The 15,487-nt window shown below is 43.2% G+C and overlaps 2 protein-coding genes across 2 annotated transcripts; both read left to right on the plus strand.

Moving 5' to 3' along the window:
- Window positions 1–205: 205 nt before the first annotated feature.
- On the plus strand, window positions 206–1,168 carry LOC125361850 (olfactory receptor 2D3). The gene has a single exon (XM_048360448.1). It carries the CDS (start codon window positions 227–229, stop codon window positions 1,166–1,168), a length of 942 nt encoding a protein of 313 aa, XP_048216405.1. The 5' UTR covers window positions 206–226.
- Window positions 1,169–8,088: 6,920 nt separating this feature from the next.
- On the plus strand, window positions 8,089–14,655 carry Znf215 (zinc finger protein 215). The gene is made up of 7 exons (XM_048361268.1): window positions 8,089–8,100; window positions 8,620–8,694; window positions 8,821–9,208; window positions 9,328–9,413; window positions 9,994–10,126; window positions 10,437–10,532; window positions 13,455–14,655. Exons 1-7 carry the CDS (start codon window positions 8,089–8,091, stop codon window positions 14,333–14,335), a joined length of 1,671 nt encoding a protein of 556 aa, XP_048217225.1. The 3' UTR covers window positions 14,336–14,655.
- The last annotated feature ends 832 nt before the right edge of the window (window positions 14,656–15,487 follow it).

Below are 15,487 nucleotides of genomic sequence, written 5' to 3' on the forward strand. Positions count from 1 at the left end.
TTAGTTGAAATGCTAAACACAGAGGGGTTACAGCTACATACGTCAGGCAAAGAATACATTTCTTTTTGGACAATGTCAGTTACTGAAAAAAACAGAGTAGTTAAAATAGTATGGAATTCGATGTTGGTTTTAATATGAGCTCTTTCTACAAGTCATGATGTCATAAACCAAATCGATCCTGTTCTTTTTTTGTTTGTAACAATCAGGTGAACAAGCCTAAATCTCCATGGGAAAAGACAACCAAACCTCTGTAGATGAGTTTATCTTCCTGGGTCTTTCAGAGGATGTACAGACCCAGATCCTGCTGTTCATTCTTTTCCTCATCATTTATCTGCTCACCATACTTGGAAACCTGCTCATCATTATCCTCATCTTCATGGACTCTCAGCTCCACACCCCCATGTATTTTTTCCTAAGAAACCTCTCTTTTGCAGATCTCTGTTTCTCTACTAGCATTGTGCCTCAAGTGTTGAGTCACTTCCTGGTAAAGAGGAAAACCATTTCCTTTTGGGGGTGCATGACACAGATAATTGTCTTCCTTCTGGTCGGCTGTACAGAGTGCGCACTGCTGGCTGTGATGTCCTACGACCGCTACGTGGCTGTCTGCAAGCCCCTGCACTACTCCACCATCATGACACAGCAGCTGTGTCTGCAGTTGGCCATAGGATCCTGGGCCAGTGGGGCCCTGGTGTCTCTGGTAGATACCACCTTTACTTTCCATCTTCCCTATAGGGGAGAGAACAAAATCAACCACTACTTCTGTGAGCCTCCTGCCCTCCTGAAGCTGGCCTCAGCAGATACTTACAGCACAGAAATGGCCATCTTTGCCATGGGGGTGGTGATCCTCCTAGCTCCTGTCTCCCTCATCCTGGTCTCCTACTGGAACATCATCTCCACCGTGATCCACATGCAGTCAGGAGAGGGGAGGTTCAAGGCTTTTTCAACCTGTAGCTCCCATCTCATTGTTGTTGTTCTTTTCTATGGGTCTGGAATATTCACTTACATGAGGCCAAACTCCAAGACCACAAAGGAGAGAGATAAGATGATATCTGTGTTCTATACAGTGGTGACTCCAATGTTGAACCCCATCATTTATAGTCTGAGGAACAAGGATGTCAAGGGGGCTTTAAGGAAACTTGCTGGGCGAAAGTCCTCTCAAAGACAATGAGCTATGAGTCTGACTTTTAGAGATATGTTTACAAGTACTAAGATACTTTAAAGAAGAAAAATAGAGGTATGCCATATAAAAAGAAAGAGTAGGATTTGGATAGGCAGTGATTAATCAGGTCATTTCAGAAACAAAGCATGAAAGTGAAGGACATATTCTAGAAACAGTAAATGCTCCAAACTAAAGCACAAGAAAGAAACAAGATGATGTATAAATTATTTTCTGATTAAGACAAGTGGCTGATACTATTCTGATGTGTGGAGTTAATTCAGCTGCCATAAACACATTTTAAGCATGCATGAATCTAAAAGGCAGAAAACTCATTACTGTGAAAAACCTTATAATATTCATTGCATGCATGATTCTAACGTCAAAGGAATTTCAAATCTGGATGCCCCCATCATCTATACCTGGGAATAAATCCTGAATAAAATTATCAAGATATCTGAGACAATTTTTAACACTGGGACCAGCCACAGCCAACACTTTTCAACTTGTGAAAACTACCAGAGGCAATAATACTACTTTATTATGTTATTCCCTAAAGTTCTAGAAAATATGTTCAAATAATAAGCCCAAGTTTCATATAAGCATAGACTATCAGAGTTAAAAGGGAATTTGGTTAAATACAACCTCCATATGAAGATTATAATATTCTTTGTAGCTACTAAATGACTGGCTAGCATCCACTAACTAGGGATAATACATCTGTCTACTCTCTTAGGTCATTTTCTTTCATATTTAAATAGGTTCTCAGTTGTTTGAATTTTCACATATAATGAAATATTTGAATATTCAGTCTCTCATATCCCTTGATCCTCATTTCTCCAAAAATCTGAGACATTCATTCTCATGGTCTTGCCTTAAACATTGCATATATACACATACATACATATATGTATATATGTTATTCCTATTGTCCAAAGTATAAAATCATATAATCCTGGGTAAAATAATGTAGCATTTGTTTTTCGGCATTATTTGAAAAGGTTTTTAATGTTGCAATGGATAACTGCTATCCTGAGATAGTCATCATGTGCCCATTCATTTAGACACAGTGCCTGTCATGAGGCTGCTTTATATCACCAATAAAATACCACATGCATGTAGCAACCACTGCTCCTATGGAAGGAAGGGGACTAAAGCTCCAAAAGCTTCAAATGACACAATATTTAGTATACATATGCAGAAACCATAATCAAGATGGTGTATCACTCCAAGTTTTAGGCTGAAAGCTTAAGCTTGATTGAAACAATGGTACGCTTAGCTCTAAAGCCAGAACCAGAGACCAAATGCCTATCACAAAATTGGTCTGATGAGGACATAAGGGCCATTCAGCAATAGATGGTACTATTTACAGTTGCTGATATCCCTGGCACAGGACACTGCTGCTGGGTTTGCTCTGTGGATTTGTGTATTGTTCTGAGCCTGGGAAGGAGAGGGGTGGAGGGGAAGGATAAAAAGATAGATATACAGACAGACAGATTGAGGGATGTATAACAAGAGGAAGGGAGAAGAAAGAGGAATAAAGGGAAGGAGGGAAGAAGGATGGATCAGTGGGTGGCAACTTTTGCCTAAGCATTATTTCTTAAGCCATTTGATCAAGGTTAAGCCAGTGATGTGACCTTGATAGCTGGTACCTGAGATGTGATATGATGCAAATGACACTCTGTTTCTGAGACCTTCTTTTCCACATACCTATAACTTCAGTCTAACTGTGAGAAATACATCAGGCACATCCCAACAGAAAAAGATGCTACAAAATACTTGACCCTAGCTCATCAAAACTATCAAGGTTGGGCTGGGGATATAGCCTAGTGGCAAGAGTGCCTGCTTCGGATACATGAGGCCCTAGATTCGATTCCCCAGCACCACATATACAGAAAACGGCCAGAAGCGGCGCTGTGGCTCAAGTGGCAGAGTGCTAGCCTTGAACGGGAAGAAGCCAGGGACAGTGCTCAGGCCCTGAGTCCAAGGCCCAGGACTGGCCAAAACAAAACAAAACAAAAAAAAAAAACTATCAAGGTTATCAAAAGCCAGGGAAAGACTGTGAAACTGTCACAGCCTAGAGAAGCCTGAAGATATATGACAACTAAATGCAATACAGTATCCTGGGTAGCATTCTAGAGGAAGTAAAGGACAAAAAGCAAAAATTAAAGTAAAGTAAAGGCAAACATATTAAAGTAATCCAAATAAGGTATTATGAGCCATGGCTAATAATAAGATTATCTGTTTTTAATTATTGCAAATATAGCATTATAATGTAAGATAGCAACAATAGGGAAGCTGGTTGCAGGAAACTCTCTTTAATATCTTCTTCAAACTTCTGTAACTCTAAAAGTGCTCTAGAAATAAAGTCTATTTTTTAAATGAAAAACTACTGTCAACTAGTCTTACTCCCCCCCCCCCCATTACTAGCTCTTAAATTTAGGTTGTATATACTTAAATTCAAATGACTGGAAAAAAATTATTTCTCAGCTGCATATGAGACAAAAATAGAGAAAATATTGGGTACCCAGCCTCTGAGAATGGGGATAATGGTGTGATAATGATTAAATGAGATAAAAATCTCTAATTTGTTTATGATAGTAATCAATACAAGGTTGTCCAAAAAATCCCATTTCCTTCTTGTTTTACTTTAATCAAGTCCTGGGCTAGATTTAAAGCTCCCGGCAGGGAAGTTTCCCCTTCCTTATTAATTCGAATTCTTTCTTTTTTCCTCTTACAGCACTGTATACATTCATGTATCAAAGCATTAATCATACTGTAATGAATATTGAGTACTCCTTCTTTATAACACACTTTCCTTCTTTTCGTGTACCCAAATGTTCCAGATTCTTTTCATCTCAGGCTGATTCTCCTTTATCCTTTGAGGAAAGTGTTCCTATCACCATGTTACTGGTGTTCAGGTCCCAGTTCCTAGGATCAATCCCCTCCTCTCACATTCTCATTTACTCCAATCATGTGTAGCCGTCCATCTCTAAGCTCCAGGAGGCTATAACTGAAGCGCTTGACGGACAACGTTTCTTGGATGTCACCAAACATCTCACATCCACCAAGCTAAAACAGAACTCACATCTGCAGGATCCCCCATGCAAAAAAAAAATTAAAAAAAAAAATCAACAACGACCATGCAATATGCAAGACGATATCGTGCCGAAATTACATCACTGATATTTGGTTCCAGGTAAATGGAGGAGGCAGGGGGTGGGGGTGGGGGAAAAAAGGTTTTGGTTAATTTCCGGAAATGAGGTGAGTAATTGATGCAAGCCCAGCATCTCCCCAACCCACCGAGAGCTCCCGGGTCTTCATTACGCGGAGGGGGCGGGGCGTGAGGTGGGCGTGGCCGGAGGCCCAGAAGGGGTGGGGCCTCGCAGGGCGGTGCCTAAAAGGTATTGGCCACGGGTCCCAGCCCGGGCCGCGGGGGCTGCTGGGGGCTTCCAACCTGGAGCTTCTGCGCCCAGTTGTGCCGTGGACTTGGCGTGGGCTGCCGTGTGGAGAAGAGCGGGGAGCCGCGTAGACTTCCGGCGTCGTGGTCAGGGCCAGGTATCTGTACCTGCCCGGTGGGCGACTTCCGCCGCTCGAGCCTCGGACGGCCCGGGGGCGTGACTGCACGGGCCCCGGGTAGGAGCGTGGCTCGCAGGGATCCGCGGGTCGCGGCCGGAGGGTGAGCGGAACTGGGAGTCGCGCCTGGGGTCGGCCGCGCGGGACGAGCGGGGGAGCTCCGCAGCTGGGGCGGATCCCGGCTTCCAGCTGCGCGCGAGGGGCGCCAGCTGAGAGCCCCGGGGGTGAGGGGGTGAGGCGGGCGCACGTGCCGGGAGGGGGACACCGTCCCTCCAGAGGTCATCCCCCCCCCCCCAAGGAGTCGCCTGGCCCCCGGGTCCTCAGTCCGCCGGTTGGGGGAAATGGCTGGTATTAGGGTCTCCTGGGAGCACCTGGGGCCAGTGGCTCTGCTGGGGGGGCGGGGGGGGGGAGGAAATCGCGCCTGCTTTGTAGGAGTTGCATCTTGCTTTGCGTTCCCTGCGGTTCCTAACCACCCCCTTAAAACGTGAACTTCTCCAGGAGGCTTCGTTATTTCAGACTCCAAACTGTTCTTTATCTGAGCCGGATTTCTCTCACGCTACCCTACCTGTCACCTGCCCATTGGATTGAGCACTGCTCTCTCTACAACATGGTATGGGCTGGGCACATTTAATAGTATTCGAGTTCCTTAACCATGCAATCTCTCCAACGATTTCTCCTGGATATATATTCATCTGCTCCTCCAAAGTCCTGTCACCTGCACTGCCCTGGCCCCTCTGAGTGCTGGTGCGACTCATTATCTCCCTCCCCAGACGTTTATTCAGTAGTTTAGAGCTTAAACTTTACAGTCCTTGGCTTTGCGTATCGCAGCATTCATTGCTTGCAGACTAAAAGCTACTCAGTTATAGTCAGCCCTCGAACTCACTATCCTCAGAAACCTTCAATGGAAGCAGAGCAACCTGGCCTTCCCACTTACCCTAGCTCTGTAATTATTCGCAGTCATTCATTCAATCATTCATGTGTATCTGCGGCTGTTCATCTCATTCTTGATGCACAATATGTTGTTTTTAACTTGTAGCTACTTTGTCACTGTTACTATATGGTAGCAAAAATTTAAATTGCAAAGTAGTTAAGTCACATTTTTGGATGCTTGGTGGTAATTTCTAGTTTTTATTATAGTAATAATCTCTACTGCTCTATGCTTTTTTATTGAAGGTTCTCTGTTTGGATGCCTCGTAAAAACTTTTGCAAACACCTATATTTTGGCAGTACTGTCTCTTCATGTTAATTTAAAAAGTACCTTGGTCCCTAGTTCATTGCTTTTATGGGATAGCTGCTTCTTCAAGACTTCTCCCTCCAGTGGTATTTTAAACTGAAGATATGTTTTTCTTGTTCATTGCTTGTTCTTTTTCTATAGCATTGTGCTTGTTTGGTTCGAGTTGGGCCCAAGTTTAAATTAAAGGTGGTTCTGATTTCTTTTTCTCCAGGTGGGACCACAAGCCTTCCAAGTGGGCTTTTTGTCTACTACTGAACACCTGGCTGGGCCGTCATCTCTTTTTGTTTGATAGTTCTCATGGGGTTGGGAATTAGGTGATACAATTTTAGAGCAGGTATAGAAGGATCTGCTGAGAAGTTGTAAGTGCCTTGAAGTAACCTAATTGAGTCAATCAAAGGCAAACTGGAAAGGATCAACTGATAAGGCCAGAACAGTGGGTCGTGGATGTCAGCAAGTGTGGAGGATTTGTTTAGGGGCAACTGGAAGTGATTCCTGTCTGATGACATTGAGAAATGGCCCTTCATGTATTACCTATTGTCTTTTTTTTCTTTTCACCCATCTAAGACCATGTTCCCTTTAGTTGTCACAGTTCTTCAATTTCCTCTTGGCCATGACAGTTTGACATTCATTGTTTCTGATGACCTTGACAATTTTTAAGGTATTATGCTACTAAAGGTCATTTTTGAAGGTCTTTTGCTACTGGTGTATCCTTGGTTCTAGGCCTGCTCAGCCAATAGCAAAGACATGGGTATTTATAGTCTCCTGTAGTCATACACATATCTGCAAATATTTGTGTGTGTAACCATTGTCACCTAAATTAAAACAAACCCAATTTCATGATTATATCTCCCAATTCTAGTTCATTATTACATGGGTCATTCTGCTCTTTCCCTTGGATATCTGTAATCTAACATTAAGATATCTCCTACAGTCTGTTTTCTAGCCAGGCACCAGTGGCTCACCTCTGTAATCTTAGCTACTCAGGAGGCTGAGATCTAAGGACTGAGGTTCAAAGCAAGACTAGGCAGGAAGGCTATGAGACTTATTTCCAATTTACCATGAAAAATCTGGAAGTGGGGCCGTGGCTCAAGTAGAAGCTGCTAGCCTTGAGCAACACAGCTTAAGGACAGTGTTCAGGCCCTGAGCTCAAACCCAGGACTGGCACACACACAAAAATATAAATAAAGATAAATATTCTCAAATATTTTCTTGCCTTGACTTTTAAGAATTGTGCCAGGTATGACACTTATTGAGATGAATTGGACATGTTAATTGACATGTTAAATTGAAACCCCTTTGTGCAATTATACAAGTTAATGAAATGAGAGAAAATCATAGTTTTTAATGATCCATTACAGATGTTTAATACATTTCTTTAATGATAAATTCTAGGGATTTTCCTTTAAAGGTATATTTTCATGTGCCCTCAAGTATCCTTTCTGCACTCTGTTCATTAATCCTTATTTCAGTGTTGTGTGCTCTGTTCAGGTGGACTGTCCAAAAACATGGAGTCACACTAACTCTTGGCCACCATGTAAAATCCACTAACATTCAAACACATATGTGTGTGTGATAATCCATTGAATGTTTACTATATGCCAAAAAGTGAGATAAGACCTTTTAGTCCCTATAGTTCCATTGGATAAACATCATACCCAGTTTACAGTTGAGAAAACTCTGATGTAGTTAAAAATTTGCTCAAGTTTATGACTCCCAAGTATGTTCACTGCTGCTTGTAGTAAGTAAAGCTTCTTGGCCTCAGAACTCCTGACATTGATGGAGTAATTCTTTGTGCAAGGGTTCTCCTGTTCAATGGAGCATGTTTAGCCTCATCCTTAGCTGCCACTCATTAAGAGTTTCTGGCTATGACAACCAGAGCTATCATCAGACATTGCCAAATTGTCCCAGTGGCAAAAAAAAAAAAAAAAAAAAAAATTACCTCTTGTTGAGAATCACGGACCTAGAGACTTATAGCTAAAATACCCCTGATGGGCTCTGGGCTCAAGCCAATAATCTTAGTTACAGGGAGACAGATGTGTCCACCGTGATTCAATAGCAGCCTGGGCAAGAAAGCCTATGAGACTCATCTTCAATTAGCCACCAAAAAGCCAGTAGTAGAAGCATGGGTGAAGTGGTAATGGTGCTGCTTGAGGACAAAAGCTCAGAGATAGTACCCAGGCCCTGAGTTCAAGTCCCAGAACTGACATGCATGCACAAGCATGCGTGCGCGCGCGCGCACACACACACCAAAAAAAAACAAAAAAAAAAAACAGAACTGGCTCACAACTATAATATTAGCTACTCAGGAGGCTGAAATCTGGAGGATCATGGTTCAAAGCCAACCCAGCAAAAAAGTCCATGAGACTCATGACTTAGTTCCAGAATAATCAGCAAAAAAACAGGCTAGAGACATGGCTCAAGTGGTGGAGCACCAGCCAAGCAAGCAATCTGAGCAAGTGTGAGGTTCCGAGTTCAATCCCTGACACCACCAAAATTTAAAAAGAGTGTCTAGGGGATAGGTAGGGAGAGAGCATATTTTCTAAGAAATAAAAAATGAATTCACATGATTTATTTTTCTTAAGTAATTTGAGGAATATTATTTATACTATTTCAAGATATTTGTGTCTATGAGTCTATTTGTATCTTGTTTCAGTCTCTCGAGAAGCTGAAAACTTATTCTGTGTGTGAAGTTCCTGGGATTCTTCTCCTTACTGTGATAGAACTTCCTGTAAGTCATAAAACACATAGCACACATCTGTTAACCCAAGATTGAGAAGTACAGGAATCCTCGAGGAGGACCGATTGGAAGTACAGTGGACCTCCCATCTAAGATCTTTCATTTAGGAGGCTGCAGCCACAGAAACAGTGGATGGCTATCTCAAGCCCTCAAGATGTGACTCCACATGAAGAAAGTGAGGTCCTGAGAGCAGATATGTCCTGGGGACGTATGACTGTCATGGACACATATGACACAGAGGCATCGCGTCAGAAGTTCAGACATTACCACTATCTGGAAGTGGCTGGGCCCCACGAAGCCCTGAGCCACCTCTGGAAGCTCTGTCTTCAGTGGCTGAGACCAGAGATTCATACCAAGGAGCAGATCCTAGCACTGTTGGTGCTGGAGCAGTTCCTGGCCATCCTCCCTGAAGAAGTCAGGACCTGGGTGAATTTACAGCATCCGAAGAACAGCAGAGATGTGATGACCTTCCTAGGGGATGTGATAGAAATGCTTGCGGATGCAGGTGGGAATGTATATCATCTATAGATGATTCCTGCGAGTAACATCTTAAAAACGGTTACTGCAATCACTAGACATCGCCACAGGCAAAACTTACCTTCTAATATTTTTCATCCTCCTCAGGCTCGCGTCACCAGGACCCTGTCCTTCCGCACAGCAACTCCAAAGAGAAGCCTTCGAAAGCCGACTCACTGGCAGGCGCGCCCCCGGTGAATTGAGATCCCTTTCTTCAGTGGAAATATATGTTCTTTTATAGCATGACCTCCTTTTACTGTCTTTGTCATTTAACTTTGTTCAACCATTTCTATCCGTGAGCATGAGACTCATAGTCCTCCGCGGGGCTATGGGAGACCAGTGTGACGAAGAGGCAGCAAAGCTGCATTTCTCCGTCTGAAAAAAAAAAAAAAAAAAAGAATGCCCTCTCTTTTTTAGTAGAGCCTACAGTTTTTATTACTAATTTCCTTCAACACTTTCCTGTCCTGAACTCTTTTTAGGTACATATCCCTTGTACTATGGATTTATACTTTGTTCAACTGTCTTTTATTTTCCTCTTCAAAGCACAAGTCAGTCTCGAGTAAGGAACTGTGCTTCAGTTCCTTTTGTGACTAATTAAATGGCAAGTTGATGCTGGGCTCTTCAGAGAGTTTGATATCCGTCACTTAGAACCTGAAACATTATTCTAGCAGTTTCGCCTGTATTCTGGTTCCTACTCTGTTCTTTCTGAATCCACTCCTCCTCTGGTAATATTTTGGGAGTGACGATTGATTGAAAAGGAACTTGATGTTTTAGGAACCAATAACACTGAGAGATGTGGTTGTGGAATTCAGCGAGGAAGAGTGGGGACACTTGGAGCCTGCTGTAAAGAAGCTGTACAGGGATGAGATGCTGGAGAACTATAGGAACCTGAACTCGTTACGTAAAGGTGCCCGCCTGTCCGCGAGGGGGTCTCTTCACCTCCCATGACAAGCTATAGGACTGCTGACCTTGTCAGGGTCATCTGGGCAGGCTTTCTAACATCACTGGGTATAATGGCAAGGTCGTCCTGCTCTGGCTACTTGAAAGTAAAGTCTTATCTAATAAAGAGCCAGAAATACACAGGTCTGGGGTGCTTTCCTGGCCCCGGCCTTTGGCATCTAAGCCGACTGACTACTCTGGGACGGATTTTGCCCGGCTATAAAACCGTGTGAAGGGCCATGTATATGGGTTGTCATTTTTATTTCCTCCTTCACCAGCCCATCTCCTTTGCAAAGCCGTCAAGATCCCCCACTTGGAGAATAAGAACACAAGATGGATCATGGAGGGAGATCGTCCCAAAAGGACCATTGTAGGTAAGCACAGGCAGAGATGAGGTATTTGCCAGAAGCTACTGTTGGTTACACACACAGATAATGTTGAGTTCAGTCTTTCAATTACCTGAACTGTCGGGGGGTGGGGGGGCATGGAGGGGGGAGGCACCGTTGCATTTTATTCTCAGGTTCTTTTCTTCTGTGGCAAAATAGTGCCATAAGTTAGGACCACAGACACTTATGCTGTGTGGCCTGGGGCAGCCTTTGTACCAGCTTCCTCCCCTTTGTTACCTGCTTCCAGGTTGCTGTGGGGGTTGAATACGCGGATGCATATAACAAACTCACAGCATTGCCTGCCCTGTGCTGTGTTCAGTCAACAAGCATTTGCCAGCCTCACTTGGAACATTATTTTTTCTTTCAGTGAAAATAAAGAAATCTACCTATAGACGGGTGATAGGACCGTAATCCTAGCTACTCAGGAGGCTGACATGCAAAAGATTAAGGTGTAAGGCTAACCTGGGTAGAAAAGTCCATCTCCAAAGTAAGCAGCCAACAGCAGGGCTGGAGGAGTGGCTGGCATGGTAGAATGCTAGCCAAGCAAGCAAGTAGAGGGAGCACAAGGCTCTGAGTTCAAACCCAAATATTGCCAACAACAAAGAAAGAAACCCCTGGAGCTGGTGGCTGACACCTGTAATCCTAGCTACTCAAGAGGCTTTGGTCAGAGGTCTTTCCTTTTCCCTCCCTCCCTGAAGAATGGAAGTGGAGCTTTGGCCCAAGTGATAGAGCACTAGCCTTGAGCACAAAATCTCAGGGACAGTGCCCCAGGCCCTGAGTTCAAACCACAGGACTGTTCGCACACACAGACACAAGGAGACAGGAAGGAAGGAAGGAGAGAGAAAGAGGGACAGATGTTTGGATGGAAGGAAAGAGGAAGGAAAGAAGGAAAACACAAAGAGAGGAAGGAAGGGAGAGAGGGAGGAAGGGAAGAGAAAAGAAATTCTAATTTAGAATCAGGATACAGGCTAATTTCTACTAGAAATTAAACCAGGTTGAATTGGAAATAACATTATTTTGTATATTGCCTAACAGATTAGATAGGAGAGAGTAAAGACAGTGAATATTCTGTGGCCTGCATTATAAAAATTGGAAGTACAATGACTCGTTGAATAAAAACATGGACATTGAATGAAGTACTTTCAACCTTGAAAATGCAAACTTGATCTCATGTGTAAAGTTTTACTTCTGTAGGCTTTATAAATGGGATTTCCTTTGTAACTTTCTCAGCATATTTATTCTTTTTTTTTTTGCCAGTCCTGGGCCTTGGACTCAGGGCCTGAGCACTGTCCCTGGCTTCTTCCCGCTCAAGGCTAGCACTCTGCCACTTGAGCCACAGCGCCGCTTCTGGCCGTTTTCTGTATATGTGGTGCTGGGGAATCGAACCTAGGGCCTCGTGTATCCGAGGCAGGCACTCTTGCCACTAGGCTATATCCCCAGCCCAGCATATTTATTCTTGGTGTATAGAAGAACTACTCTTTTTTGCATACTCATTTTTTATCCTGCTACTTGACTGAAGTAATTGATCAGTTTTAGTAGTTTTTTGGTGAGTCTTGTTTTTTTCTCTATAGAGAATAATATCATCTGCAAACAAAGATCGTTTGACTTCCTCTCTTTCCATTTGTGTGCATTTTCTTTCTTTGTCTTTCCTAATTGCTCTGGCTTAAACTTCTGATGCTATATTGAATTGAAAGGTGTGAGTGGACACCCTTGTCTTCATCATAGAGGAAATGCTTTCAGCTTTTGCTCATTAAGCAGGATGTTGATTTTAGATTGCCATATGTAGCTATTATTATATTGAAACATCCTTCTATACCCATCCTGTTCAGTATTTTTGTCATGAAGGAATGTTGAACTATATTAGATTATTTCTATTTGAGATGGATATATATATATATATATATATATATTTTTTTTTTTTTTTTTTTTTTTGCCAGTCCTTGGGTTTGAACTCAGTGCCTGGGAATTGTCCCTGAGCTTCTTTTGCTCAAGGCTAGCACTCTACCACTTCCATTCTGTTATGTAGTACTGAGGAATGGAACCCAGGGCTTCATACATGCTAGGCAAGCACTCTACCACTAAGCCACATTCCCAGTCATTTTTTTTTTCTTGGTTGGTCATGGGGCTTTGTGAACTCTGGGCCTGGGTGCTGTCCCTGAGCTCTTCAGCTCAAAGGCTAGCCCTCTACCACTTGAGCCACAGTGTCACTTCTGGTCATATAATTTTTATCCTTGATGTGATGTGCTACAGTTATTGAGTTCCATTTTAGTTGGGAAGTATCTCTGGGGTGAAAACAGTTTGGTGGTGGGTGAATGATCTTTTTGATGTGCTGTTGAATTTGATTTGCTAGTAATCTTTAGAGAATGTTTGCCTCTGTACTTACTATAAATATTAAACTATAGTTCTCTGTCTCTTGTACATGTGGGGGGTGACGTGAGTAACGCTACCCTCGTAGAATGGGTCTAGAAGGATTCTCTTCCTTCCAATTCTGTGGAATAGTATGAGAAAGCTCTTTCATCATTTGATAAAATGGAGCTATGACTTCGTTTAGTCATGGGCTTTTCCTTTTGGAGAGACTACTTTTATTGATTCCATCTCAGTATTTGTTGTATCCAACAACTCTTTAATATCTTAATGGTTCAGTTTGGCCTAGGTCATAGGTGTCCACAAGTTTTTCCCTGTCTTATAGATCTTGGCGTGTGGTAGCATATACAGGGTTGCTTTGGTTCTTTGTGGATGAGGAGGTAAGTGCTGGCCCCTCTTTTCAGACATCATGCCCTAATCTCACCTCACATTTCCTTTCTGTATTTAGTAGTCATGACATGTGCGAACATACACCCTTCTGTGGTTTACCCTCCCTTTCATGAAGCAGTTTCCTTTTAGTTCCTCTCCTTTTGTATTTCCTTTTAGACATGAAGACAATGGAGACTGTCTCAGGAAACCAGGGTTGGGTGCCACAGCAGAGAGAGTCTGCGGAAGAGTCATCGCCTGAAGCCATTTCGAGCACTCATCCTTCATTCCATGATGTCCAGAAAGAGGAGGATCAGCTGTGGATGAACCACAACAAAGAAGACGCAAGTTTGCCACAAGAGGCTTTCATTCATAAGACAGTCCCCACACAGCCCCACACAGATGCTGAATGTAATGAAGATAAGCCGTGCTTGCGGTCAGTGAAGGTCATCTGGGATGCACAGCAGGGAATTCCTCCTGGAAAAAGGTCCCCAGAGGAGCACACGTTTCAAGCTAACTTCACATTTAATTTAGACTTGGTGAGTAAGCAACATCCAGATGATCGGGAATGTGGACAGGCCGTAACCCTAAGCACGCATCCTATCCCGCCCCGAGAAGGTCATGCCCCCATCAGTCCCTACGCATGCGATCAGTGTGGGAAAGCCTTCAGCCGAAGTTCATCTGTCATTCGGCATCAGATCATCCACACGGGAGAGAAGCCCTATCAGTGCAGCGAGTGTGGACGATCCTTCAACCGGCACACAAACCTGAAGAAACATCAGAAGGTTCACACCAAGACCAAGGCCCCGGAACGGGACCAAGAGGGAAATTCCTTCTGTGAGGGTAAAGACAGGAGTAGGAGTCCAAGACCCTGGTCCAGAAACAGTCCATATGAGTGTGTTGCCTGTGGCAAATGCTTCAACCGTAGCTCCTCCCTCCTGCGACATCAGATGATACATACAGGAGAGAAACCATTCGCGTGTAAGGACTGTAAGAAAACCTTCAACCGGCATTCAAACCTTACTAAGCATCAGAAAGTTCATATGCGAGGCAAATCCTGAAAAGGGAGAAATCCTGGATGAGTGCAGACAGAGTACAGACCCAATCAGCATCCATGAATTTATGTTGGAGGGAATCTTGAGAATATGATGAATGTGAGAAAGAAGGCACTTGCCTGAGATCACCTCTTAAATAATGGGACAGGATTGGAAATCGATTTGTAGGGTTGTTTCTGGGTTCTTAAATGAAACTACCAGGTTTGAAGTTAAACCTAATGTCACCATACAAGTCTTTGCTTCTCATTATTCTGAGATGTTGCCTTTCTCTAGTGTATAATTGGATCTATAGCACACTTGTATTTGCCTAATTTATTGATTAAAGGAGAGTCTTGCCATATAAAGTTGATATTAAAAACCGTCAGCCCTTTGAAGAAGTTCACAGAAAACAAGAGCATCTAAGACTTCAGCATACTTTTTTAGGATTAATGTCTGTGTTGATAAAGGGAAAAGTCTGCAATGGAAGCAAGTTATTCCATAAACCAACAAGTCCTTGGTTTATCATTCTCCTTGGTGACTAGAATTGGGAGAGGATTATCAACTATAGGACCTGGATGTGTTATTGTTCACTGACATGTAATCTTAAAAAATCTGCATTTTGTTGCTGCTGTTGGTTCTGGACCTTGAACTCGGGGCCTGGGCCTTGTCCCTGAGCTCCTTTACTCAACACTAACACTCTTCCATTTTGAGCCACATCTCTAGTTGCAGTTTTCTGGTGGTTAATTGGAGATAGGAGTCTCATGAACTTGCCTGACTGGGCTGGCTTTGAACTGTGATCCTCAGATCTCAGCCTCCCAAGTAGCTAGGATTACAGACGTGAATCACTAGAACCTTGCAGAAATCTGAATTTTAAAAGTAGGTTTTGAGATCTAAGCTGGAGAGACATCCATAGCTTAAGGTCCGTGCTTTATTATGAGATCAGTGAAGTTTCCTAACCCACTGTACACTGAAACTTTCTACTCCAAGCCACTTAAGATTCCATACCGGTTTAAAGCCAAGAAACATGTCTTAATTAATCTTCCCTCAAATCTGTCTTGATCATGGAGACACTCCCAGTGAATGATGATGGTGGCTTTTCATCAGAGTGCATACCTCTTCTCACAGCAGAAAGGTACTCTAGAGTTAGTGAATGTGGGGAATTTTGGTGGTTTTTTTCCC

This window comes from Perognathus longimembris, chromosome 13 (assembly GCF_023159225.1).
Source record: "Perognathus longimembris pacificus isolate PPM17 chromosome 13, ASM2315922v1, whole genome shotgun sequence".
NCBI lineage: Eukaryota > Metazoa > Chordata > Mammalia > Rodentia > Heteromyidae > Perognathus > Perognathus longimembris.